Raw genomic sequence first — 27929 nt, 5'->3', positions numbered from 1 at the left:
GAGGAGAGATGGAGGGCAGCAGGTGGGCATGGTGTTGCCAGGGTAACAGGGAAGTGGGGGAGGGCGTCTGGCTGGAGGGCGGGGTTCTCAGTCACCCCCTGCTGCCCCTGGGTGGGGTGGGACCCCCAAAGGAGGGACGACCTCAGTTGCTGGGCCCTCTCACCCAGCTGCTGGGTGGGGGGCGGCAGGGAGGCAGTGTGGCCTTGAACTAACCTGGGAAACACAGTGAAAGCACCCGGGGCCCTGTGGAGGGGGGGGTCCCCTCGTGCCAGGCGGGAGCCACCTACCTCCGTCACCATGGTCAGCCCCAGCAGGTAGCTGACACAGCATATGGAGGCGATGAAGATCTCCCGATGAAAACCCTTCCTTAGCAAGGATGGGTGCAGATCAACCAAGGACGTGATCTGTCCTTCCACTTCCACGAACTGGGGAAGGAAGGAGAGCCATGAGCAGCAGGCCAGCACCCCCTCGGCTCGGGTTGTGGGGGGTCACGTCCACGCCGTGGAGGGGCTCCGCATGCTGAGTCCCACCCATCGGGCCAGGCCTGGTGGGCCCCGCGCGGCTCTCCAGGTAGTCCGTGCCCGAGGCCCCTCTGCCCGGCACACTTGCTGGCTGGTATGTCAATGTGGGCAACCTCCCGCTTGGGTCTGGGTTTTCCTGGAAGCTGAGGGCGGTGCCCCCTTATTTCTGGGCCTTGGGCACCCAGTCGGGCCAGGTACATAGCAGCACGTGACCTATGGGTAGTGACCCAGGCAAGTCTGGGCTTCAGTTTCCAGACTGAAGACTCACACGGTGGTTTTCAACCCTGCAGGGACCGTGGGCTCCATGGGAGGATTCCGCACACATTGCGTGCACGCCCACAGGCCCATGTGCGTGAGTCAAATGCTGCCCGCGACCCCAGGAACTCATCCCTGGGCTCCCAAAGGTGATGGAAAGCCCAGTTCATAGGTAACCTTTGAGGGTGACCCTCAGTCTTTCTAAACCTTCCCACTGTTGCACCTAACGATTTATCCCTGGGGGGACATTTCACATCAGTCCACGGAGCCGCCTCGGTTCTCAGACGGGGGCGTTAACCCCGTCCTGTGGATGCGTATCGCAAGGATCTTAGTGGCTTCACGACCTCAAGGGAAGGTGCCCCGTAGACAGTCTCCAGCTTCCGTGGCGGCCGACCTGGGCCGGACCACGTCTGTCTCTAGGCACCTATCCGCAGCACAGTCTAGAAGTGCGGTTTGGGGTGAAAGGGCACACGGACGCATTTTCATTGGAGTGACCACAGCCAAACGGCTCGGCTAGCCAACATGCCCTCTGAGGCCGTCGGAGTCCACTCAACGTCCAAAAGCTAAAACCTCAACCCGTCGGCTCTTTCCTCTGGGACAGACATGGGAGGTTTGCTTCCACAGCCTTCCTGCAAAACGCGGCCAACGGCTGGCTCCTCTGGGAAGCATCACGGGAGAATCAGGGAACACACACGCATGGGAGCAGGTCCTTCCCGAGCGTTCAAAGGGGCTGGGAATTCAGAGAAACGATGACCAAGAAGCTCTTGGAAGCGGTCCCAAGAGAGCAGGGGGCAGGTGCTTAGACCTCTGATTGATGTCTCAGCCAAAGGGGTGCTGAGTCTAAAAGGCCAGTAAACCAGAGCAGACCGGCAGATCTGACATTAACCTTGTAAAGGAGTTAGAAACAAAGGTTCTTCCCCGTTTTGAGACTTGAAAATCAAAGACAGGCAGATGCAGGGTCACCGAGAGTCAGGGCCAATACTGGCACAAGCCCCTCATTTCTGAGTTCGCTGCGGCCCTGGGGGGCACCACGCCAGCTCCGCCACCAGCCTCTCCAGACCTGACTCGCTGAATAGTGACACAGCCCCGCCTTCTCAGAGCCTCTGCTTCCTTCGCTATGGAGTGAGAGCATCCTGTCTGCTCCACAGGGGTGAGGAGGATGGGAAAGGGTTAGAGTAAATGGGTGATGGGCTGATTCCTGTTAATACACGGCGGGGGCTTGGGGGGTGTGCTCCTGGGGGAGGGGGGATCCCGCTCTCCTTTCCTGTGCCGCCTGCGCGCACACACCGCGCCCCCGCTCGGGCCGCGCGCACCCCGCGCCCCGCCTTGGGCTTCGCGCATGCAGTGTCCCAGCTCGGGCTGCGCACACCGCGCCCCCCTGAGGGAGGCCAGCGAGAGCGACAGGCATCTGTCTCCAGGTGGTGACCGTCCCACTCCCTCTCTCCAGAAACACCCTCAGCCAAAGAGAATGCTCCCGAACCTAGGGACCCTCTCCTCGGCTGAGTGGGGCGCGCGCTCCCTGAGATTGGCTGTGCATCTCTGCACGTCCACAGGAGGGAGCTATATGCCGGGGGGTGAAACTCAGGCGGAAAGGCTGGCCCGTCCCCAGTGGTCCAGTGGTTAAGAGTCCACCTTCCCGCGCAGGGGACACCGGTTCCATCCCTAGCTGGGAATGAAGACCCCACGTGCAACTAAGCCCGCGCGCCACCACCGGGACCCGACACAGTCAAAAATAAGCAAGTAATTATCTTTAAAAAAAGGGAAGGCCAGCTCGCAGGGATGAACTGGCAGCTCTGGGAGCCGTCAGGCATGGCTTCAGTCCCTAACCCGCTGGGTGCGGCTGAGTCCCGGTTGTTTCTGAGCTCGGCTTCCTTGGCTCTGGGGGACAGTTGTACGTAAATACGGGACACTGCGTATTAAGGAGCTGATGCTTAAAAGCCAGGAGGCGGCGGGAGGAAAGGGGGGTTTTAGTGGGGACAGACTTTACGTTTGGGAAGATGAGAAAGTTCTGGAGATGGTGGTGATGGCTACGACGACATGAGTGTACTTAAGGCACGGATCGAGCACTCACAAACGGGTGCTCAGTGGCTTCAGTCATGTCCCGCTCTGCGACCCAATGGACTGTGGCCTGCCAGCCTCCTCTGTCCATGGGGTTTTTCCAGGCAAGAATACTGGAGGGGTTGCCATTCCCTTCTTCAGACAATCTTCCCGACGCAGGGATCAAACCAGCGTCTCCTCCTTTGCAGGTGGGTCCTCTACCCCGGAGCCGCCGGGGAAGCCCTAAAGATGGCTAAGAGGGTCAATTTCATGTTCTGTGTATTTTTCCACATGTGACATGTGAAGCCTGGTCCGAGTGGACAGCTCACAGGATAGGGCCCTTATCATGGCTGGTGCTGATCTATCTATAAACCTTCCCCCACGGATCCCAGAGCTCAAAGCCCACCACGCCCCTTCCTGGGGCGTCAATCAGGCGGGCCTTTCGGTGCCGCGAGCTCCATGCTCTGAACCGGAAGAGCTCGCGCTCTGGGCGAGGCTGCCCCGGAGAGCTTCAAACTGCCGGAGGTGAAGGGCCGTGGGGGGTGAGGCGCAGAGCCTCCACCAGGCCCCAGCTGCCTCCCAGGGGCAATCTAATGAATAGCCACCTATGCCCCTTCCGCAGCCCAAGAGGCCAGTCTGGAGATGGCCTGCTTTGTCCTTTATTAATCTCTTTCTGTTTTCTTTTTTGGGTTTTGCTGAGAGCTCTGGAAGAGGTTATAAAAGCTGGCTGCTGGGGGCCTCCTAAGGCCAAGCTCATTAACCAGGGTGATGGATGGAGCCATCTTGCTGTTTACACAGCTCAAGTTCATCAACAACCTCTCGTTATTTTTGTTTCCCCTCTCCCAAATGTTTTCCTTCTGTCTTCTCTGCTAATCCTGGTCTTTCTCCCAAACCCTCCGCTCTGCTCTGGACCTTGTTAGCGGACCGCCCTCTCTCCCCTGCCTGACCTTCTGAGACTTCCCATCTCCCAGGTCCTGAGTCCCCGGGGGCCCATCTGGTCACTGGCCTCCAGGCCGCTGCCTGGGGGACGGTGGGCAAGGTTCCCTCCTGAAGGGGTGCAGCCCCCGCCTCTCGCAGGGTCCTAGCTGCCCAGACTTCTGTGAGGCATCCAGACCTCCGGCTGGCACACGAGGCTGCCTGTCAGAGACTGGCCTCGGATGGAGGCCCCTGGCTGGCCCTGGGCACAGGACTAGCCCGCTCTGCCCACCCTAACTGCCCCCTCCTGGAGTCACACTTGTGCTCTCGAGAAGGCCTCAGTGAAAACACGCCTATTTCCAGGGAAAGGAGTGCCAGGGGCTCGCTCTAACGTCCTCCGGGTACCACTGACTGCTCCCCGTAGGGAAGCGCACCCGGCGTTTCACCAAAGGCAATGAAGATATAATCATACCCCTTTACCGGATGAGGAAACAGGCTGGGGTGGAGGAAACGTGTTCAACAAAGCAACACTGTGGGGGTGAGTGGGACTGGGAACTGAGTCTCCAAAGGCAGACGCAGGCCCGGCTGGCGCACGTGGACACACCCCGGGGAGGGGGGAGGCCTAAGCCCTGGAGAGCTGGGACATGGGGGTGAGAGGTGCAGGGAGAGACAATAATAGGGTAGCGGGGTTCCTGTCTGTGTGGGGAGGGCAGGGGGACGTTGAGCGAGGCTCTGGGGGCTCGGTTTCCCTGCGGGGGCCAAGCTCACAGACCCATGTGCCCTAGGAGGTGGTGAGCACAGCCTGGTTTCAGCTTCCGTGGCCGCGCTCAGGACTGTCAGTGACCACTCGCGCCCCGGACAGCTGTGTTGGCCGCCTGCCCGAACAGCCTGTGCACCGGATCCCGCCGGGGCCTGCCCGGGGGCTCCGTGCTCCGCGGCGTGTGCCACCACTGTGGTCTCACCCTTCTCCTTGTACCCCTGGGCCCACAACCCGAGGCTGTCTCTCTCCCTCGCTGAGGTCAAAGGCTTGAGCTTTGGCGCAGATGACATCCTGCTGCCGCCCTGGACCGTTCCCTCCTCCAGGGTCCAGGAACCCTTGCTGGCTGCAGCTGCTGCAGGCGTGACATGAGGCTGTGTGTGTGTGTTGGGGGTTGCAACCATCTCATCACATTGCAGAGGGAGGCTCTGCCAGAACCAGGTTTCCAGGGGGGGCCATTCCCCCCCGCAGGGGCAGACCCACCTGGGGGCCATCCCCTCACTCTGCACGTACCTGGCTATCCAGTCCAAGCAAGAGAAGCATGATGAAAAAAAGGATGGACCAAAACGTGGGCAGTGGCATCATCGTCACGGCTTTCGGGTAGGCGATGAAGGCCAGGCCAGGACCTAAGGGGAGAGAAGATGGGGGGGGGGGGCGGGCAGAGGGGGTCATCAGTGACCGAGCTGCCTTGAGCCCCGGAGCCACACAAGACACTTGGGGTCCGGGGCGGGTCTCCCCAGTCCCCGGTGCAGGGGCCCGCCTGGGGTAAGAGACCAGGCCTGTTCTCACTCAGGGTGGGACGCGCGGGGCTCAGGCGGGGGCCCGTTTTAGCATCTGTCTCCTACACAGCAGCACAGCTGGCCTTCTCAGGCACCAGGTTCTGAGCGGACACCGGTTATGGGTGGGGGGAGACGGGACTGAGCTGGGACTCCGTCTGCCCGCTGGGGAAAGGAGGGACTCCCCGCTTCCCCCAAAACCAGAGAACCGCATCAGTGTTTGCTGGAAGGAGGCAAAACCAGGGAGCGCGCTCTGGTTACCTGACTATCAATCCCTGTTTGCAGAGAAAAGCTTTCTACTGAAACAATGAACACGTGGCCAGAAAAATGAAGACGGAACCACGCCCTGCGGGGCCCACGTGTCTTTGGGGTGCATCTGTGCACCCCCCTGCACCGTGACAGCCCAGGCCCAAAGCCGAGGGAGGGGTGAGCGGGGGTAAGACCCCAGGCGGGCAGCCCCCTGGCCGCAGTCCAGTCCTCCGCCCACCACCTCCTCTCTCCACATCACCACGTGCCCTCAGGGGGCGGTCTCCCCACAGGGGTGGGGGGCAGGCTCCCATCAGTGAACCCCGAGGAGGCTTCTCCTGCTCAAATTATCGGGTGCTGGGGCCACTTCCTTGGCAAAGGGCTGTGGCCTCCAGGGGGTGCTCTGACACGCAGGGAGAATCCCCACCAGTTCTGGGGGTGCCTCCAATTGCAAACGTCCCCTCCCGCCTCCAGCTGGGCCTGAGCGAAGACAACCAGAGAAGGGCTGAGTTGTAACCGAGGCCTGTGGGTTCCCCAGGGGGTCGGGAGCCACAAAAGAGAGAAGGGCTTGGGCTAAAGAAAAAATATAAAGTAAAATCCACAACTAAAAAAAAAAAGAAAAAAAGTCAAGAAATGTGAAACAAACAGGGCTGGAGGACAGGATATTTAAAACAGTAAAACAGGGATCGGGAACAAAATGAACGGTCTAAGAAAGAAAAACAAAAAACAGCTTTGAAACAAATTGCAGCCAGAAACCACATCGCACGGCGTTGACCACACGCGTGGCGGCGAGGGTGAGTCCCGTTATGTCCAGAGTCCACCCTGATGTAAGCAAAGTCCGACCGTTACTGCGACCGTGTCCTCGGAGGCGATGGTGGAAGACCCCCAGGAGGGGCGCAAGGGCGCTCGTCCCAAACCCAAAGCCCTGACTGGAGTAGGACCCTCGTCTCCACGGGGCTGGGGCCCCCTGGGACCCCCACGTCAGCTCTGGCCTGACCGTAGGCGGCACGGGAGGGGTCAACCCAGCCACAGGAGACAGATGTAAAATGGGGCCCCCCCCCCAGCCCACCCCCGCCCGCCCGCTGGGCCCTGAGGCTTCTCGACAGCTACTTCTGTATTTCAGTGTGTGGCCTTTCTCAGGCCAGCCTCGGGGAGAGGGTGTGAGCATCCTTCTCTGAAAGCAAGGGGACTGAAGACGGAGGGCAGGAGACGCAGCAGCCGCTGGAGCCCCTGGGCAGCAGAGACGCCTATGCTACGCTTCATTTGCAATGTGCGCTCCTCATGGTTAAATAATTATCTTGTTCCAATGCACTTCACTCAATATGGTTCTTGTTAAAAAGCTTATTAGTGAAATAATCACCCTTGATGTGTCGGCTGTTCAGACATCACCGTGGGGGAATAAACAACAAGGTCTTTGAAGTGGACGGGAATAAGACACAACTTAGCTTGATGGTGAAGACATAGGTTATGGTACCTAGCTGTCTGCAGAGAAGGATCTGTTTCATGTACCGACAGATTACCTCCCACCGCTCAACTCCCTCCACGCTCCTGGCCATTCCCCACCAATCAGAATTGGTTGGCAAGCCCTCAGCTGAAGAATAGCCATTTGCAAAGGGGGTGTCAACTCTCCCCTCGGTCACTCTGCCAGACTCCCACGCGGGCGTGGCTTCTTCACTTCTGCAACTACTTCCTGGGTCCCTCAGTCTCCAGCCTGCCTCTGAGGGCTCCCAAGGAAGGAGAACTCTGTCTAAACGTCTGATCTGGGACCCGGGACAGGGCAGAGGTGTGTGGGGCCGAGGCGTGGGCTGGCCAGGACTGCCCCGCAGCACTGGGTGCAGGAGGAGGGGGCCGGGGTGGGGGGAAGCGGGGCCTGGGGCTCTGAGAGGCTCAGACACCACGGGCCTGAGGCCATCACATATGTGCAGGGTGGGACGGGGAGGCCGGAGGGGGCACGTCCTCACGTGAGAGGGGCCTGTCCAGCCTCTGGTGGGCACCCTGCCCAGGACACCGTAGATCCGACCTTGAGCAGCTCTTGCTCTCAAGCTGCTGGTCACAGGGGTGGCGCTGACCTCTGAATACACGATGCTGAGGTCCCCAAGCTCCAACACTAGGGTCTCCGGCTGGGGAGCCAGGACACCACCCTGTGTTTCCAACAAGGGCAAGAACTCCAGCCTGCGCCCCGACAGTCGGGACCTTGCGGTTTCCTCTCGGCCCTGGGAGAAGCCTCAGTCTAGGACCGTCACCTGCCCCCAGGTGGCCCCTGAGGGCTCCTGGCAAGTCAGGAGGTCAGGCTGGGCACAAATGCAACAACCGCCCTCTGGGTGACCTGGGCAGGACGGGAGGCGGGCAGAGGAGCGGGAAAGGTGGATCCCGGGGGTCCTGGGAGAGAGGTCTCAGGGCCACATGGAAGCCCTGCCGCTCAGAGCCGCGGGCCCAGGACTGGGAGCTCGTGGGGGCACCTCTTGGAACTGGGGCACCTATGCTTCTGAGGCTCTGGGGTCGTGGCAGTTGAAGCCCTGACAATTCTCGGGTTCCAGAGCCATCTTGCTGGAACCCCAGGATCCCAGCCTCAGCCTCCAGGCTCTGCAGACTCTGGCTCTAAGACCAACTCCACTTGCAGCTGTCTTGCAGAGGGGAGCGTCCCACCCATGGAGCCCGCACCCCCGAGGGGTGGAGGGGTCTCCACAACCTACCCCTAAACTGAACCCGTCACCGTCCCAGAGGGTGGCCTGTCACACCCGGTCCTTCCCCAGCTGGGGCAAAAACGGTGGGTGCTTGACACAGGGCAGAGACCAACCCAGTCAAACCAGGAGACAGCGGTGGGATGAATGAAGGGGGTCGCTTAGAGCAAAGTGCAAAATACAGAAACCGAAGCTGAGAAGGTGGCGACGGGATGCCGACGGGTGGCTGCCCTGCCCCGAGTGCGGAAAGTGCTTTCTGTTGCTGCAACCGGGAGTCTGCTTTAGGGAAGGACAGGGAGTTGGGGGGGGGGGGGGCGGTGCGGAAAGACCACTTAGAAGCGCTGAGTATTCCCCTGAGTTGACCAGCCCGTGTTTCTGCCATCCCTGGGGCAAAACCGCAATGATGTTTCCAGTTTAACTTTTGAACTCTTTGAAACCTGGGGGACATCATGGTGCAAGAAGGGGGTGGGGTGGGGGTCCACTTCAGAAGCCAGGCTCACCGCCCCCCAAAGCCCCGGGGCGGGGTCTGGCTTCATGCCTGCAGTACTCGGCTCACACACTAGGTGGCAGTACCCACCACCGCTGCCACCGACACCACCATACCTGACTCAGCCACATCAGCAATGTCCACCCCTTGCTCTTGTGCCATGAAGCCCAGGATGGAAAAAATTGCGAAGCCAGACACAAAACTGGTACCACTGTTCAGGCATCCCAGCAGCATACAGTCCCTATGTTACACATATGTCAGGGAGCAAGTTAATTCACAACACAAGGAAGCCACGCTCCCTAACTTCTCTTTTTTTCTTCTCTTTAAACATCATCACTTCTAAGGCCCGCCAGGCCTGCTGGCGCGACACTTGCCTGTAGGAGTTGTATTTGTACTTGTTGTAGCTCCCCAGCGAGGTCATGGCCCCCAGGCAGATGGCGTAGGAGAAGAATATTTGGGTCCCAGCGTCGATCCATACCTGGGAAGGGCGTGGGGGCGGGGGAGGGAGGCGAAGACAAGACGAGAAGGGACGTCAGAGCCGGCTTCCTGGAGGCGGCGGCGTGGGTCCCACGGACTCCGCCTCGAGGTGTGCGGATTCTCCACGCGACTGGAGCATCGGTGCTGGAATCCAGGGTGCAAGCAGAACCCCAGAAGTCTAGGAGCCGCCCCCCTCCCAGTTCACTGAGCATCAGGGTTAAGAGGCCCTGCTTCTGAAGCAGAGGGACGTGGAGTCCAGCCACGGAATCATCGTGGGCAAGTCAGTATGACTCCCGGAGCCTCGGTTTTCACACCTGTAAAGTGGGCTCCGCTCCCCTGCCCCATAGCGCTTCTTTTTTTTTTTTTGCAGGCTCAAAGAGTTAAGCACCAGATATACGGTAAGCCTGTGAGTCAAGGCTGCTATCCTTATAGTGTGGGGACCCCCGCCTGCATTGGAAGTGGGAGGAATTCCCGGATGGATTATGCAGGCAAAGCCGTTCTCCAGAACCTTCGGCAGGCAGCTCCCGAGGGCCGCCCAGCGGTCTCCCAGCTGCCCTCCAACGATGGCCGAGCCCCTGGCCCCCACCTCCCGCCCAGGGTGAGAGGACCGTGGGGAAGAGACCTGAAGCGGCACAGGCCCTTGGGGACAACCTGAAGGCTGAGGACCCTGGGGACAGAAGACCCCGAAACGGGCCCATGAGAGCCCCGACCCCCGCGGCCACGTGGCTGAGTGCCTCGGTGGGGGGGACCGTTAGTGTTTGCCCCCCGGAACTTCTAAGAGGTCACAACTCTGAACTCCGCCCTCAGCCCAGGGCGCCCCCACGATGCAGCCTCAAGGCCGCCGTGGGGAGAGGAGGAGACCAGCTTCCGGAGACGTCTCTGCCTTACCTGGCGCTGTGCCTAAAGCAGCCTCTATAATTGGCCCGCCTCGGGAGGCCCTCGACACGAAAAGATACACACCGCCGGGATGGCCGGCGGGCACCGTGAGCCACCCGCCAGGGCCCAGTGGAAAAGTACCAGGGCTGACAGTACTCCCCCACCCTGGCTCCATCTGGGGGCCCAGAAGCACAGGCACGGCTTCGGTTTCCCCCCCCCCCCCACCCCTGTGCCGGCCCCGGGGGGTGGGGTAGGGAGGCCAGGCTGCCCCACGGTACCTCTGGGTCCTCCAGGCGGCTGATGTCGGGGTACAGATAGAACTTGATGCCTGCGCCCGCGCCGGGCAGCGTCAGCCCACGGACGAGGAGCACCAGGAGCATAGCGAACGGGAAGGTGGCCGTGAAGTAGACGACCTGCAAGGGGCGGGAGCCGTTCAGCCACTCCCCGACCCAGCATCCGCTCCAAGGCCGACGCTCCAGGGCCAGGCTTGCTGCCTCCCTTGCTGATCGACCTTGGGTGTGTGGCTCACCCTCTCTGGGCTGCAGGCGCCTCACTGGCAACCTGGGTATAAAGCACGTACCTACCTCACACACAGACTTACTGACATTCGAATCCTGCAAATATTTACGGGGCCCTGCAAATACAGAGAACCAGTCCCTGCCCTCATGGAACTGACATTGCAGCGGGTGAAAAAAGGAAAAGGCCCAATAACAGAGTAAACGATCGCAGGTGGATGCCCAGGGGTTAGCCCACAGCGCTCAGTACGGATCAGCTAACATTCGCAGGGAGGCCTGGCGGGCTGCAGTCCATGGGGTCTCAGAGTCAGACACGAATGAGCAACTGAACATTTGCAGCGTTCATATGACCTGAGGTTCAGAACCAGGTACGTGTGGGATCAAATCCTCGCTCCGTCCCCTCATGTGCTGTGTGACCTCGGGCATGATGCTTACGTTCTCTGGGCCTGTGGCCTCATGTGTAAAGTGGGGATAAGAGAAACAGAAGGCCCTCACTACTGGGCAAGGCGAGGATTCAACAGAATGATGCTCACAACGTGGTCAAAACAGCACAAGGCAGGTGGCTGCTTAGACGTGCAAAAAGTGGGGTCTTTTGTTGGCCGGGTGATTGTGCAGGAAGCACCGGGGAACTTCTGGAGAGGAAACCAGGATGCGTCGCGCCTCACGTCCCAGGCAGGGTGAGGTCAACGGCAGGCGGGGACCACACACGACCCAGGCCACGCCTTTCCATCCCCGAGGGCCCTGCCCTGCTTCCTCTCCCCGTCCTGTCCCCAAAGCACTGGCCTTCAAACCTCCTGTGGCCTCCGTTTACAGATTGGATTTTCCCAACTTTCACTCCAGCACAAGAAGCTCCCAGGAGGGGCGTGTGCCTGAGACGGGGCTCGAAGGTGCCCGGGGGCATTGACAGTGAAATCCCGCTATTTCGGCTGGGCCCTGGCTGAGCCCGGTCTCCTGAGCAGCAGCCTACCCCATGCTCAGCACGTCCGCAAATCAATGTGCTGGCCGCCTTACTGTCGGAGGACAAACAGGGGCTGGGTGGGGCTCCCAGATGTCTTCAAACCACCACTGCGCACAGGGCATCTTGGTGCGTGGTGGCAGACACGCGAAAGTCCGTGGTGACCAGCAGAAATGCTGAGGCTAGCTCACAGAGCCCCCAGCTCCTTCTGAGGGGGTCGGGGGACCAGGGAGGGGGCCACTGCATGGCCAGTGCGCCCATTTTCCAGGTGTGGAAACTGAGGCCCAGAGAGCAGGATGAAGGTTCACAGCGCTGGGGGCGGGGACAGTGCCAGGGAAGTACGGGGCACTCCCGGGACCCAGGTGACAGACACAGACAGAGGGTGACAGAGCCTTGCCCAGCTGCCGCGGGAAGCCTTGATGGAGCCGCCATCCCTTCGAGTAGAAACAACTAAAAGCGGGCTTTGAAAAGGGTGCGAAGGAAGCTCTCAGGACCGGCCGGGCTCAGCTGCCAGGGTTTACCGAGCGCTTCCTGTGTGCTGGGTGCGATGCATGTGCAGTAACTTCTGCGCTCAGCGGGTCCTGCCCTGACCCCGTCCTGCAGATGGGGAAACTGAGGCCTGCAGAGCCGTCCCTTGCCCAAGGGTCACACGGCACTCAGGCGGCGGAGCTGGATGGTCTAGCACCTGCTTCAGCGACGACAGCCCGGCAGGAAAGGGCCCCTCAATGTCTGCGGTTTGTCCGGTCCTCCCAGAGAGGGTCCCCGAGGGCTCCAGGGCTCAGGCCGGAGATCCGGCTCTGTGGCAGGCTGGCTGTCAGACCCTGGACAAGCTATGGCCCCTCTCTGGGCTCCACGTCCCCACCTGAAGCCCCCTCCGTATCTGCAGGCCCATCTCCCTGGCCGCCCTGCAGTCTTCTCCCGAAGACAGGAGAGCCCTCTGTGTCCTAGGGACCAGCGGGCAGACGTGGAGGGTGGGGGCCAGCCAGGAAGCCACAGAAGGGGCAAAAGAAAGACGGCTGGCCCACAGGCTGCTCTGGCCCCGGCCCCGGCCCCAGCCCCGCGGAGAACAATGGTGCTGACAGCCGTGGGCCAGGGCGGAGGGCCCCGCCTCAAAGCGCGCAGCCCCCCTGGGCCCCCGGGCTGGGCAGGCGGGCGAGGGTGGGGGGCTTCGAGTCGGGGACACAGGACACCTCCCAGGCCTGGCGTGTGTGTGTGTGTGTGTGTGTGTGTGTGTGTGTGTGTGTGTGTCTATGTCTGTGTGTGTGTGCGCCTGTGAGTGTGTGTCTGTGAGTGTGTGTCTGTGTGTCTATGTGTGTGTGTCTGTGAGTGTGTGTCTGTGTGTCTGTCTATGTGTGTGTGCCTGTGAGTGTGTGTCTGTGTGTGTATATGTCTGTGTGTCTCTGTGTGTGTCTATGTATATGCATGCGTGTCTGTGTTCGTGTCTATGTGTGTGTGTCTGTGTGTGTCTGTCTATGTGTGTGTGCCTGTGAGTGTGTGTCTGTGTGTGTCTATGTATATGCATGCGTGTCTGTGTGCATGTCTATGTGTGTGTGTCTGTGTGTGTGTGTCTATGTGTGTGTGCCTGTGTGTCTGTGTGTCTCTGTGTGTGTGTGTCTGTGTCTATGTGTGTGTGTGTGTAGTGTGTGTCTGTGTGTGTATATGTGTGTGTCTATGTATATGCATGCATGTCTGTGTGTGTGTGTCTATGTGTGTGTGCCTGTGAGTGTGTGTCTGTGTCTGTGTGTCTATGTGTGTGTGCTTGTGAGTGTGTGTCTGTGTGTCTGTGTGTGTCTGTGTCTGTGTGTGCACGCTTCCTCCCCAAGCCCAGGGCAGCACACCCCACCTGCTCACACCACCATGGCGGCCTCTCTGGCAGGACACCCTTGTTTTGCAGAATCTGCCGAGGCCCAGTCCCTGAGCGCCATCCTCTCAGCCTCCCCGTGACTCTCGGGATCCCCGCGGGAGCGGCTCTGCCAGGCGCCACCAGTGGGCCTCTGGCAGGGGCCCTGTGCCGGGATACGGTATTTTTCCACTCTTGCTGGCAAACCTCCGTGGCAGCTCTGAGCCCGCGACCCAAAAGCCCTGTGGCCCGACTGCCCTGGAAACTTACAAAGCCAGCGCTTCCTCCTCCCCCGGGGATGGTGGGCAGAGGGTGGCTGGCCAGGCATGAGGGAGACAGGCTGGTCTCTGCCTCCCTGGGCTTCCTCTGGGGAGGTCGCCTGGGCAGCGCGGGTCCCTCACCCCAGAGGCCCAGGGCCTGGCGGGCGCCAAGCACCTCATGTGTGTTTGGGGGAAGCACCACGACTCATTTCACACAGGGGGAAACTGAGGCTCCTGGGGGAAGGGACTGATCATGCAGGCTGCGGGCACAGAGCCGAGACCCCACACCAGGTCTGGAGACACTGGCCTGTGCTCGCGTCTGGGATTGGAACTCCCGGTGGGGTTCATGGGTCTGCCCTTCCCGTGGGAGGGTCTGGGTCCCTGTAACCCCCTGTGGCCTAATGTGCTGCAAGAGCAGGCGACCAGAGGAGGCAGGAGAATGCAGGGCCCTGAGGCCGGGCGCTGGGCTGCCCGAGCTCAAATGCTACCCGGGCTACCAACAAGCTGTGTCGACTTGAACAAATCAACCTCTCTGCCTCTCCATTTCCCCCAAAACATCTCCTCTTACCACCTCCTCTGTAAAACAGAGCAGGAGCCACGCGTACATCAGACGCCAGGAGATTAAAAGAGCTAATAATCAGAGCTGAGAATGGTGCCTGGCACAAGCTTTCGCACCACGATCACAATTTCTTGGATGAACTGAGCAGCAGTGAGCTCTGGGCAAAGTGTCAGACCCTCAGAAGGATGAATGATGTTACAAACAAGGGAACTGACATCCAGGGAGGCCAAGTGACCTGAACTCGGGTCTCAAGCCTCCCAGGCCTGGGAGCTCCCCCTTCCCCAGCCCCAGCCACGCCGGGGTCAGCCACTGAGCAAGGCCACAGCCAGGATGAGGCCATCCGGCCCCCACGGCGGCTGCAAACCTGGTCTACGGCCAGGGCTGGGAGTCGCGGCCAGTGGCGGGCGGCCGAGGCGCTCGAGGAAGTCCTCGGATCCTCCCTGTGTTTGTCCTGGCTTCCCCGGGGGCTGGCCCCAGCCCTGCTATTGTTCTGGGGACCACGCCCGCCCCTGGGGGCCTGGAGCCTCTTCTCTGGGGGCGGCAGGGGGACCTCCAGCCAGTCACGTCTGTCAGCTGCCCTGGGACAGACCCTCTCCATTTCGTCTCGACTCTGGTCTCCTGCCCCTGCACGTGTCTCGGGTGAGGCTCACGGTTCCTGGCGGACATCAGCTCCTCCATCGGACTAGGGGTTCCCCGGGGGTCTGGTCAGACACACCTCTGGGCCTTTGAATGGCTCACCCCTCACTTCCTCCAGATCTACGCCTCTAAGCGACCTTCTTGGTGAGCCTTGCCCAAAACTGCACCCAATACTCCTGTCTTTCTCCACCACGTTATGCTCCCCCTTTAGCTCTTGTCTCTTCAGATCATGACTTTACCTAAGACGCCCTTCACCCAGTGAGAACTCGCAGTGAAAAGTCCCTTCTCCCAATGACGTCACCCACTGCCCATCACTGTCCTTCAAATGCCACCTTAACTCTTTTGCCCTTTGAGGGAGTCTCGATCTTAAAGAGATTGTCCCCAGTGGAGATGCAAATGAAGGGGGTTGGGGGATGGCAGACACGGGGCACGTGAGGGCAGACCAGCCAACGCTGTGGCTTAGTTAGCGCCCTGGGCTCGCCCGGGTGAGCCCAAGGTGACCCTCTGGAGGGTCTCTGCCTCCAGGATGACTATGGTCTTATATTGGCTGGTGTTCTGCTTATCAGGTCAGCCACTGCCCGGCCCTGTTAACAGGTAACGTTTCAGTTACAGGCTAACAGTTTCATTATTGACAATATACCAGCTGCACCTCAAACCTGCGTGAATAAGGTAACAGGAATTTTCAGCTACCACCTTTGTTAACAGCTAACGTTTCGGTCACTACATAACATATTAACCAGCAGCAGATACTTCAGCGACAGCCAGCGCTTAGGTTATGAGCAAACTACTTAACGATTGGTGCGAGCTCTCCTTAATAACTAACATCCTCGTTAACAGCTGAAATGTAAGGCCTAAGATAATTCAGTTAATCTGACTTAGCTGCAAAAATGCCAGTTGAGAAGTTTTGCTTCTCAAGCCTCAGTGTGCATTTGGATTATCTGGGGAAAAAGTGTTCAAATGCAGCTTCTGATTCTGTAGGTCTGGGGTCAGCCCCGCAGGTCTGCATTTCTAAAGAGTCTACAGGCGATGTTGAGGTCGCAAGGGTCCCTGAGGCTGGTGAGCAGCTGGTAGCTAACACACCGTTACCAGTTAACTTCTCACTGGCGTCTCAGGGTTTGTTATCTGCTAACATCCACGCAAGCCACCACTCCCTAGTGGGGTACCAGTGGTGTGTGGGCTTTTGGAGAGCTGCTGATGCTGCTAAGTCGCTTCAGTCGTGTCCGACTCTGTGCGACCCCATAGACGGCAGCCCACCAGGCTCCGCCGCCTCTGGGATTCTCCAGGCAAGAACACTGGAGTGGGTTACCATTTCCTTCTCCAGTTTGGAGAGCAGACCGCTCCATTTCAGGAATCTTGCAGGCTGATTGTCAAATCATCAGTAACTTGAAATTGGACCTGCTGGGCGGATTTGCACTGTGAACTGGGCAAATGCCACAACCGAGGGGGCTCCAGGTTTGCTAGAAGAACTGGTTAAGCAGGACCAGTTTTGAGCAAGAGGGCCCCGGGGGCGCGGGAGATGACCCTGCAGAGGGCCAGGCTCCACGAGGCAGGAGGGGAGGGGAGCAGAACTCACTTTGCCCGTGGACTTGACGCCCTTCCAGATGCAGAAGAAACAGACCAGCCAGACGAGCAGGAGGCAGAGAGCGAGGTCCCACTTCAGCGCGCCCGGCTCGTCAATCCCGGAAGACAGGCTCAGCACCTTCCGCCTTCAAGCAAACAGAGCCCCAAGTCAGACGGGCTGGCCCGGGGCTGGGAGAGCCGGCACTGGGGTTCCAAGAGGCTGCGGCTCAGCCCTGGCTCCAAGCTGTGGAATCCCGCGGGTCTCGGGAAATCTCAGGTAACCCCAGGTTTCACAGAGTCGTGGGGAAGCCAGCCAGCGGGGTGGGTCTGAACTCGAGTCAGGCGAACCTGGGTTCTATCCAGCCAGGCCTCGGACAAGTTAGGTTAAACCCCTAAGCCTCAGTTTCCTCATCTGTGAACTAGGTACTGATTCCCGTGTGATCGATTCTCGCAGGCCCTTGCCCAGTGTCCCCTGTGGGCCAGACACTGGGTTCCAACTGGGCTCCAGCGTGTGACCGCTGCCTGCCTCAGTCTCCTCATCTTTAAAATGGGAATAACCACCTACCTCACTCCCCCTCCACCCCACATTCTCTGTCCTGTCCCTCTTTGCCCCCATTCCTTATCTGGATCTCTTGCTAAAAGATAAGTCTCCAGGGTGTTGGTTGTATTTGTGGTTGCAGGACACCCAAACACCCCTCTGGAGGGTTAGGAGACAAGCCACACGAAGTACAAACCACTGGCCCTGGATGCCGCCAGCAGCCAGTAAACCATGGCGGTCATTACTGTCTCGGCGCTGAGACCCCAGGGCAGCTCTGGGCACCCAGGGAGAGCTGTTGCCTCCCCTGCCCCCGGCCAGGGTTGCGACTTGGGAGGAGGGCTTGGGAGGAGGTGCGTGAACGGTCTGAAGGACGATCATCACAGACGAGTATCACAGGGCAGAGCCTGGGCCTCTGGGGTCCAAGAGCCGCGCTGACCAGGGGAGATGCCCACAGCGCTACTCAGACATGCCCCCGAGGGGCAGACGCCTCCTGAAGCTGGAGTGGGGCCAGCAGGCTGCTGAGAGACGATGAGACTTAACGCCCAGAAACCGGCCCCCTGGTCCCAGTGCTCCGACTGCTGTGGCAGTGACCGAGGGCAGCCAGGCTGAGCACAGGGACACTGGCCCCCAGGGCTCTGCCATCACAAGCTCCTGCTCCCTAGAAGCTGGCACCCCCTCAAGACCCAGCTCCTCATTCAAGGGCCACAGTCTCGGGCAGGAGAGGCCAGGGGGGCACTGGACTTGCCCTCTGTGTCCCCTTCTGCAAAACACAAGTACGAGCTCCTGCTCCCAGGCCATCCGCAGCTCTCAGCCAGTCTGTGTGCAGGCCAATCCCCAGGGTCAGGGCTCAGAGGGCCGCCGGCCCAGGACACTTTCTCACTGCTTCTCACTTTTCTCCAAAGAAGCTTCAACATGAGGACCTTGAATAAATCCAAGATTCCCACCTCAACTGGCACTCAGGCTTTTCTGCGGGTCACTCCGACATCCAGGGGCTCCCCCAGGCACCGAGGTCCCATCAACGAGGCTTTTCTAATTTATCTCATCTGGTTCCAAGGCCTGAGAGTCCCTGGCCCCATTTTACAGATGGGGAAAACTGAGGCTTGGGGATCCAACCACCCACGGACACACAGCCAGCAGGTGGCAGAGCTGCCGCCGTATCCGGGGCTATCCGGCCCCCAAAGCCAGTGCTCGCCCGGCTCCAGTACCTTTTCTGATTAACACAGAAAACGGAGCCTTCAGTTTAACAAGAATCGTTCCAGGCCTTGCTTCGGCAGGGCTCGCTGGACCCTCAGGGCCCAGGGCATCCTCGCGAGCAGGCCATGCACCTGGTCAAGTACAAGTACATGGGTCTGGCCCTGCGGTAGCTTTAGAACAAAGCCATTCCCGGCGCGGCCTCCAGGGCTCGGCTCCTTCCACGAAGCTGGGGCCTGCTGGGCAGCGGCCAAGTCTTCCGTGTGAATGGGCAGCCTCGGGGAGGCACCTCTCCAGGCTCCAAGGGAGGTCTCCTGCGATGCTCTGGATGACTAGTGTCGTTCCAGCTCCCTGGTCACCCCCTCACCCTGGACATCGCCCTTGGGGGGAGTCTGTCTTGCCTACCAGACTCCAGATACACTGCGGAGGAGGCACACAGCAGGTGCTCAGCCAGTGCCGCGGGGTGTCCAGTCACAAGAAGGCCTTTCCTTTCTCCTTAGGGGTGAGCTGACCGAGGAGCCCAAAGCCCCAGAGCCCCGATTCTGACCACACCCGCCACATGCTCAGGTCACTGGCATCCTCCTGCCAGCTCCCACCACCGTGCTGGGCAAACCCGTGGTGCCCACTACGGATGGGAGGGGCCCGCGTGGGCTTGCTCTGGCAGCTGCCCAGCCACAGAGGCCACAACGGGCAAACCGAGTCATGCACTTGCTTCTCCATGGCTGGTGGCAAAGCCCTTCCGAGGTGCCAACAGTAACCGTTGAAGGCACCTTTCCTGCGATCCAGCAATTCTATGCCAAGACTCTCCTGGATGATATGGCCAATGACAGGGTCCACCCTAAGCTGTTCGGGCTTCCCAGGTGGCACTAGAACCCACCTGCCAATGCAGGAGACATAAGAGATGTGGGTTCGATCCCTGGGTTGGGAAGATCCCCTGGAGGAGGGCATGGCAGCCCACTCCAGTGTTCTTGCCTGGAGAATCCCATGGACAGAGGAGCCTGGTGGGCTACAGTCCATGGGGTCGCAAAGAGTTGACACGACTGAAGCGACTTAGCACACACCTCAAGCTGTTCACCTCGGCTGTCTGCAGGAGCAAACGGCAGGAAACCAGCCAGCCAGAGGGGCCATGGGAGGGGTCCCAGCAGGCGTGCAGCAGGCGCCGGGCGGAGTGTCACGCAGCCTGCGAGACCGCAGGGATCTCCCCGCGTGCTGGTAAGGGGCGACGTCCCAGGGTGAGGCACGTGATGAGGACACACGAGGCAAACGGTGCAGCCACTGGCCCGGGGGATGCGGCGGAGGGGGGCTCACTGGCCATGGAATGTGTTTCTCAAACCATCTGAACGCTGTTAATGGGCACATGCCACCTTCACAAAAATTAAGGTTCTTACAAAGGCTTGCAAGGGGCTGGCCGTGCAGACGTTCTAGGAACGGAACCAAAGTCCTCTTGTCAGTCAGGGGTTGTCATAACAGAACCCGACGTGGGCTCCCGGCCAAAGTAACCAACGTCTTTTCCAAAGTCATCTCGGGGGTGGCCGGGAGGCCGGAGAGCGTGCGGGCCCATCGGAATCCCTGCTGAACGGACACAGTTTGAAGGACCTTTTCCTGTCGGATGCCCACGAGGCCCGGCCCGGGATCTGTTGGGCCTTGCCGCTCTGGTGCATGGGAGTGCTCGGTAAGCTGTAGAGTGCCGGACCCCAGAGGGAGGGCCTGCCCCTCACCAGTGCCCCCGACCTTCCCAGAGGCTGCACAAGTTCCCCCAAATCCGGCCGTATCGCCCCACCCCTGTCCCGGCTCCCACTGCTCCCAAGCGCTGTTTCAGCAGCCTCGACGGTGATATTCCAGCCTTCACTCTCACCCCCAGTCTGTTCTTATCAAGACAGAATCTGGCAACACCCAAGGCAGGTGTCACGCCTCCCATGGCTCCCACCTCCCTGCCCCATTCCTTCCTGCCTCCCTGAGTGGGCTGGCCAAGCACTCTGACAGTCAGACACAGACGTCTTAAAGAGACAGGGTGGTGCCTGTTAAGAAGAGGCTGGGACCACGGGCATACAGGGGACCCGTCCAGGACGAGGTCCATGCACAACGTCCTCATCCCCAGGGCCCCTGCCCCGCCTTCCTGAGCTGCACTGGCTTCAGGTATGTGCCCTGAACAGGTCCAGTCCCGCCCGGCCTCGGGACCTTTGAACTGGCTGCACACCACCCCTCCACCAAGGCAGCCTTTCCTGGCCACCCGATGGAAAAAGCACTCCTGGTCAACCCTCTTTCCCTCCCTCTCTCGGCTTTATCTTCCTTCACTTATCATCGCTTGTCTATTACAATGTTACTTGCGCTATCTGTCTCATGTCTGTCTGTCCTACCGAAGCATCATCTTCATGGAGGCAGGGGCCTGTGTCTGTCCTGACCATTGCTGGATCCAGAACAGCGCCTGGCTAACATAGTGAGTGCTCAACAGACATGAGTGAAGTTGATTAATTACACCCATTTGGTTGATGGGAAAACTGAGGCTCAGAGAGGTTCAGGAATTCTCCTGAAATCACTCAGATTTCAAACAAACAAACAAACCATCAGCCCTGGCTCTGGTTCTTTTTCTCTGATGCCACCCTGGGGACCAGTCACCCATCACCCATGCACTGTGTATGATGTTATCCTTTGGTGAGAGGCCCCAGCACCCCAGGCTTCTCCGCACCCCTCACACAGAGAGTAGGAGGCCGAGAGGTGAGCTGCATTCTTGTCCGAGAATAGGACTGATTCATTCCAGGGTGGGATCCAAAAAAGAATCGCCTGGACGTCTGTTTGGAGTCGGCCGCCCCGCTGCCGTCCAGCCGGCACTCAGAGATGTAAATACGTCCTCCGAGTGGGCCAAATCGTTTCCTTTTGAATGCCGGCCAGCCATTTATTGGCGATAGCTCTTCCCTGGAGACTGGCGGAGGCAACAATTATAAAAGAGCCCGTCCGCCCCGAGAAGGAGGCCGCACCAGGCTCTCTCCACGCCGCCTCCGCCTTCTGACAGCTGCCGGGGGAGATTGGCTGAGCAGGGCTTGTTTGCAAATATGACTCATTTCTTTGATTCTAATAAAGTCTAATGATATGTGCTGAGCTCCCAGGGGGTCCTGGAGGAACTGGGGAGGAAGGCATGGCTCCAGGCTGATGGAGGGCAGCTGGCCAGATCTGACCCCGCCTGTCCTCCAGGGCCAGGGGGCAACAAACAGGACCCCTGGGACCGAGGTGACCTCAGCGCAGGGGCAAGGAGGACGGGGCGGGCTGGGGGCAGAGGCTCTGCCTTCGCATCTCCAAGCGACTCAAGAGTTCAATTCTAAAGCTGGCGTGAAACGCCCATCTTGAGGGTCCCAGGCATCCTTCAAGGGAGAAGGGCATCTCAACGGCTCCCACCGAGGCTGGTGCCTCGGTGCTGCAGACGGGGCAGGTGTGGGGATCTAGGCCAAGAGGAGACCCCAGGCGTCACCTAAGAGTGGGGTCACACACACACACACGGCACAACGTTACCTGTGCCCGTGGACGGCCGGTGGGGATGCAGACACTAGAGGTGTTCAGGGCTGAGCTCTCCACTACGCCCAGCTGCCTGTGTGACCTTGGGCAAGTCGCTTAACCACTCTGATCCTCAGCGTCCCACCTAATAAGCCTAGGCCCGAGGCCCGTGCTCTTTAACCCTCGGCCAGGCCATGAGGTGACGGGACCTCGCCACCTCTGAGAGCCCTGGAGAGGGGTGACCGCTCTGAGGCCGGCAGCTGGGCCCCCGGGCTAGAGTCAGGATCCCTGCTCTAGGATCGAGGGGACGGCAGCATGGCCCGCGGCTCTCCACTCCTCCTCGTGGAAAACCAGAGGGGAGGCGGGCCTGGCAGGGACGGGCGTCCAGGCCCTTCCCTGCCCGGAGCCAGGAGAAAGGCTTGGCTCCGTGGTGCCCCGTCAGCTAGAAGCCCGAGCACCGTCAGGCCTCATGTGCAGAAGCGGGGGCCAGCTCAGGGTCCCGTGTGTCTGGTGCAGCTGAGAGGGTGAAGGAGGCGAAGGCCAGGGATGGGCTTTGGCTCCAAGGATGGCAGCAGCCCAGTGGGTACCAGCCAGCGACACCTCAGTCCCGTCCCAGCAAGCCTCTCTCCGTGGACACCCCAGAGATAGTCACTGCAGGGCCGGTGGCTATTTTGAGGGGAAACCGTACAAGCTGAGCTTCACCCTAAAGGGAAATCCATCTTCTGATGGCCGAGCCCTCTGAGGCCCTGCATACAGTGGGTGCTTAATATATGTGTCCCAGCCTGTCTCTCCCCAGTGTGTTCCTTGAGCGAGTTCAGAGAACACAGATGCAATCACGTGATTCTCCGCCCCTTCTCTAGCTGCCATGGTTCCTCCTCCTAGAAAACGAAGTCCAACCTTCTCTGCCTAGCGTCCAGGGCTCCATCCTTCTCCCTGGCTCCACACGTCCTATCCTCGGGCCAAACCAAGGACGGGCTGCTTCTCACGAGCTTTACGACCGCCGCGCCTCGGCATGGCTGTTCCTTCTGTCTAGGCTGTCTTTCCCTCTTTTTTTAGCCCAGCGAACTCCCACTCATCCCCCAAAGCCCAGCTCACCCGGCCCCTCTGTTTGCTGACAAGGAAACGAGGCCAGAGAGAGGGAGCGATGTGCTACTCCAGGCTAACCCTACCCCTCCCTGGCTGGGCAAGCCTACGAGCACGGAAACGCCAGGAGAGGCTTCTGAGCTGACAGATGACATGTGTGGCTTCACAGCTGGCTGCGGAGACGCACCCGTAACAGGGGAGGGAAGACGGTGGTCTTCCGGGGCCGCGGGGGGCAGGGGGGGACGGCCACCATGCAAGTGGGGAGGATGGCCAGAGTCTGGGTGTACTTTACACGGAGAGCCTAGAGGACCAGACAGGGGCGGGGTCTGAGGTTGAAGCTGAAAGGAGTTGGGGATGACTCCTAGATGTGTTCCCTCCCTAAAGGGCCTCCACGAAGCGGGGACAAAATGACGAGAGCAAGTCCCTGGGACGATGCTCACGGGCGCTCTCTCTCCTTCGCCCTCGTCGCACCCAAGAGAAGGGGAGGCCCTTGAAGGCAGGCGGCCTCGGCCCCTCAGGTACCAGGCAGGTCTTCCCAGCCAAGCCTCCTCCTCCCCGGGGACTGCAGACGTTCGGCCAGGGCCCGTGGGAGGCTGCAAAGGCCGGCGGGGCGGGGAGGCTGGGCGGGCAGCGGTCAGTCTCTGGACGGAGCCGCTCTCTGTGGACCACGCGGGCCAGGGAAGGGAGCTGGGATGCTCAGAATGGGGGTTCGGGAAGGCGGAAGCCCTGGAGTCCCCCAGCAGGGCCCAGGCTGGGGAGAAGGCACGGGAGAGGACCTCATGGTTCATGAGGGCTCAGGCCTGAGACAGAGGGGACAGCCCCTCTGTGATGGGGGGCGTTACACGGGCATCAGGAAGGGACCACTCTTAGTCCCCCCGAGGTTGAGCGTCAGGTGTCCCGGGCGGGGGCAGTTTTACCCACAGTGAGGATACTCACTAAGTAGATAGGGATGGCTCACATGTATAAAGCAGGCCCTGACGGATGGCCATGCAGGGCCTCATTCTGTTTGGGGGGGTGGCGGGGTCCTATGGCCTGGGAGGGCAGCATTATGACCTCCCAAGTACAGCTCAGGACGCGGAGGCTCAGAGAGGAAGAGGCACCAGCCTGAGCCAGCGCTGGCAGAATGAGGGCTCCCTCCCAGGCGGCCAACCTGTGCCCGAGGCAGCTAGGCCCCGGCGGGCGCGGGAGGGGCTGGGTGAGTGCCAGCGTCCTGGGTAGGGCAGGCCCTGGGTGGTCAGGCCGTGCCAGGCACAGCAGGGAAGGGACAGGGCCCTGGCCTCCGGCCCCTCCGGCCCTGTTCAAGTGAGAAGAAAGAAATGCCCGCATTCCTTTGCAAACTCAGCTGTCCAGGTGTGAGGAGCAAGGGGTCAGGGGTCAGGGCTGAGGGCGAGGGGATGTTCCTGTAAAGCTTTGTCTGCAAGTGGGAAACACCTCCATGGAAAGAGCCCAGTTGCAGGAGCCCCGGGACCCATGAGCACCCCTAAAGGCCTGAGGTCAGGAGGGGTCCGTGGATTACCTGGGGGAGTGGCCAAGTGGCCCCTTCCAGCCTGAGTGCCCCCCGCCCCGGCCCTGACGATCGGCTGGGACCAGCCAGCGCTTAGCTCCCTCTTCTGTGGGCCGGCGCCAGGGCCAGGTTCTAAGAGGAGGAGAGGTTCCTCGACGCAGCAAATCCACACACGAGGGAGAGGGGGTCTTGTCTGGTAGCGACAGGCGCTTCCTTGACACCGTTCCCTGCCCTGGCTCTCACCCCAGGCGAGGCCTTGTCTGCTCCTTCCGGGGTCGGAGGGGCTGCTAAGCACCCGTTGAACAGCTCACGGAGAGCAGCAAAAGCAAGGCACTCACCCATTTTTGATGGGCTCCCAGCGCTGGGTTAGAAGGACAACGCTGTACGTCAGCGAAGAGCTACCCGAATGCAGGCCTCCACGCTCTGCCCTCCTCACGTCTGGCCCATGTGTATGCTTCTGCCGTCGTTGGCTATAGTGTGGGCAGCTTCCAAACATGCCCATAATTCTCCTTCCTCGAGACAGAGCCTATTCCCCCACCTCTCGAGTCTGGGTTAGTCCTGGGCCTCTTTTTGGCCAACGGGACCTTAACAAAAATGGTACCAGCAGAGGCTGGAGAGGTGCTCCAGCACTGGGGCTTTCCCGTGTGTGGTTTTGGGATTCTGAGCCGCCTTAGGAACAAGGGCAGGCTAGCCTGTAGGGTGATGAGGCCATAGCGACCAGCTGCCTGTGGCATCCCAGCCAAGAGCCAGCCAGTCTCCAGAAGAGTGACCCTGATGACGTACAGTTACCTTCCAGGGGAGGGGAGCCCAGCAAAGCCCAGAAGAACTGCCCAGCCAAGCTTCGCCCCAACTGCCAAGGGGCAGGACCATGAGCCAAAGAAAACAAATGGCTGCTCCAATTTGGGGATGGGTGTTACACAGCAAACGCTAACTGATACATATTTTTCACTCTATCTACTCACTTGTTCACTTGAATAACTACTTCAAGCTTCATATATGCTTTTTTTTCCCCCTCTGGGCAATAACAAGTTTGATGCGCTAACTACATATATTTTTTTTTCCCTAAAGTACATTAAGAAAACTATATCACTTTCAGACAATCTAAGTACATATACCTGCCTTTGGGAAACAATCGTCACAGAGATCCCATGGGTGTAGGAATGATTCATTGTCCTCATTTGACAGTTAAGGAAACTGAGGCTCAGAAAGGGGCAGTGACTTGCTGGAGGTCAAACAGCCAGTAAAATGGCAGAACTGAGATTCGATTCCAGGCCTGTCTGAGACCAAAGGCATGGATTTATCTCCAAATCTGTACCCCCCACTTCCTCCCACTCCACCCGAAGGAAGTGGCTCCTACATCCCCAGGGAGAAGATGAGGGCATGGGTTGTCCTCTGCCCCCACCCCTAGCCCCTCCTTCCTCCGCGAGGCCAGCCTTACTCCCAGAACTCGATGACAGGGGAGGTGAAGTTGGTGGTGCTATTGGAGATCCAGAGGCTCCGGTTCTTCCGCAAGGTGTCCTCCAGGCAATGGGGTGTGTTCCAGCTGTGGTTGCATTTGGCCCAGGGGAGCTCCGACTGGAAGGACTGGAACAGATAGTACATAGCCCAGGCGAGGATGATGATGTAGTATATGTTCAGGAGGGACACGATCACGATGGAGGCATAGCCGATGCCTGTGAGTGGGGGCAAGCGAGACGGGAGTCAGAGGGAGGCCAGACCCACTACAGCCACACCCTCAACCAGAAACCCTGGGATCTGCAGGCCTGGGGCCAGAAGGGGCCCTTCCGCAGGGACCAGCAAATAAGTGTAGGAGGAACATGTGACTGTATGGACGGATAGGTAAAATAATGGATGGTCAGACGAGTCAGACAGCTAAAGAGGGATAGACCAATGACTGGATGAATGGATGAATGGATGGATGGATGGATGGATGGATAGAGGGATGGATAGATCAATGGATGAATGGATGGATACATAAATAGACAGATGGCTGGATGGACTCAGGCGAATGGATGGATGTTGGAATGGTGGATGGATACTCACTTTGTTGAATGGATGGTGGTTGACTGGAAGGTTAGGTAGATGGATGGATGGATGGATAAGTAGCTGGAGCATGGTTGAATGGGTATATGCATTGTGTAACTATTGACTAGTTTAATAAAAGAAAGGTTTAATGGATAGACAGATGGGTAGATTTACATGGATGACTGAGTGAACAGACTCACACAGTCTCCCACCGCTGCCAGTTATAATCATGACAGCATTATCTTATGAGGACATACTAGGAAGTAGACACAGGACTAAATGCTACAATAATAACAAGTGTTAGTCGCTCAGTCGTGTCCGAGTCCCTGGAATTCTCCAGGCAAGAATACTGGAGTGGGCTGTCATTCCCTTTTCCAGGGGATCTTCCTGACCCAGGGATCGAACCTGGGTCTCCGCATCGTAGGCAGATTCTTACGATCTGAGCCACCAGGGAAGCCCAGCAATAACAAAGCTACGACCGCCGCTTTGGGCTTCCTCTGTGTACAAAGACTTTTACGTGGCTGTGCTGTTTTTTCTTCACACCAACCCTAGAAGTATGCGTATTATTTCCATTTTATGGATAGGGAAATTGAGGCACAAAGAGGTGAAGTGACTTTCCCCAAAGTCACGAGACGTAGCAAAACTGGGAAGCGGGGCTTGAAGCCAGACAGACAGGCTGGCTGCAGGGCTTCCTTTCTACACCCTACTGCTCCGCTGCTACTGCGTCTCCCATCCTTTGACAGCCCAGAGAGCCACGAGCAGCAGCGCCGCCATGAGCCAAGCTGGGCTGCGTGAGGCTCCAGTGTACCTGCCAAGTAGTAGGTGGACAATAAACATTTGCTGAGCCGAGGAACACCAGGCCCCCGGTGACCTTTGTCCCGTACTCACCGGCAAACAAGGGGCAGATCTTTTCCCAGCAGGTGATGCCCCCTTCAGAGGTGTACTGGCCTATGATTACCTCCAGGAAAAACACAGGCAGGCCGCCCCCAAACAGGAAGATGAAGTATGGTATGAGAAATGCGCCTGCAGAGAGAGGAGAGTGCGGTAAGGCTCAGGTTGGCTGAGGCCTGCATGTTCTCCGTCCCAACCCCTCCCGGCCAGCCTGCCGGGCTCCTCTGTCCGTGGGATTCTCCAGGCAAGAGTACTGGAGTGGGTTGCCATCTCCTTCTCCAGGGGAATCCTCCCGACCCAGGGACGTGAGGGTGAAGGGCAGACGGCTGGACCTGGCTGAAAATTCTCGTCCAGCCAGCACCATCCTTCCAGGGTGCCCTCTTGCCTTCTTCCAATCTACCCGGTGGCTTGAAGCCTCCGAGTGTCTGCTGAAGCTCTGTGACTGCCTGTCTTCCCCAGGTCCGTCCCTCTGAAGAAGGACTGCCCAGCCCTTCACGCCCGGCTCAGACGGGTCTCCTGGCTGAAGCCTTCAGCTGGCCTTCCATGGCCCGGCCAGGGCAGGAAGCTAAGAACCAGCTGGGAAGGGTGTTGGGAAGCAAGAGATGGTTCTCTCCGGCCGGGGATGGGAGCCAGGGGAGGAGGGGAGGGTGAAGAGCCGGGCGAGGGCTCCTACCTGGTGCCCAATGCTGGCTTCAGCGGGTCCGTACACCCTCTGAAAGTGTGGGCAACGTGGGTCTATGGGCATGGGCTTTGTTCTGGGGAGCGTCCAGGGCACTCATCAGGGGTCCCAGAGGCACCTGAGACCTCCAAAAGTCTAAGAAACCAGGCTGGAGGGCAGGACCTCCTGCAAGGTGGTTC

At 59.5% G+C, this 27929-nt stretch overlaps 1 protein-coding gene across 7 annotated transcripts in view; it reads right to left on the bottom strand.

Moving 5' to 3' along the window:
* Positions 1-27929, bottom strand: part of SLC6A6 (solute carrier family 6 member 6) — a 78401-nt gene that overhangs the window by 5487 nt on the left and 44985 nt on the right. For all 7 annotated transcript variants that reach the window (XM_070463488.1, XM_070463491.1, XM_070463490.1 and 4 more), the window contains 8 exons: positions 27069-27203; positions 25594-25828; positions 16367-16499; positions 10307-10441; positions 9050-9153; positions 8792-8916; positions 4999-5111; positions 288-425 (listed from right to left, as the gene is read on the bottom strand). In XM_070463488.1, coding sequence (XP_070319589.1) covers positions 288-425; positions 4999-5111; positions 8792-8916; positions 9050-9153; positions 10307-10441; positions 16367-16499; positions 25594-25828; positions 27069-27203 — 1118 coding nt within the window. The remainder of the gene's footprint in view (positions 1-287; positions 426-4998; positions 5112-8791; positions 8917-9049; positions 9154-10306; positions 10442-16366; positions 16500-25593; positions 25829-27068; positions 27204-27929) is intronic.

This window comes from Odocoileus virginianus, unplaced genomic scaffold (assembly GCF_023699985.2).
Source record: "Odocoileus virginianus isolate 20LAN1187 ecotype Illinois unplaced genomic scaffold, Ovbor_1.2 Unplaced_Contig_3, whole genome shotgun sequence".
Taxonomy (NCBI): domain Eukaryota; kingdom Metazoa; phylum Chordata; class Mammalia; order Artiodactyla; family Cervidae; genus Odocoileus; species Odocoileus virginianus.
Note: the sequence above shows the minus strand (reverse complement) of the source record. Positions and strands in the feature narration are given on the sequence as shown.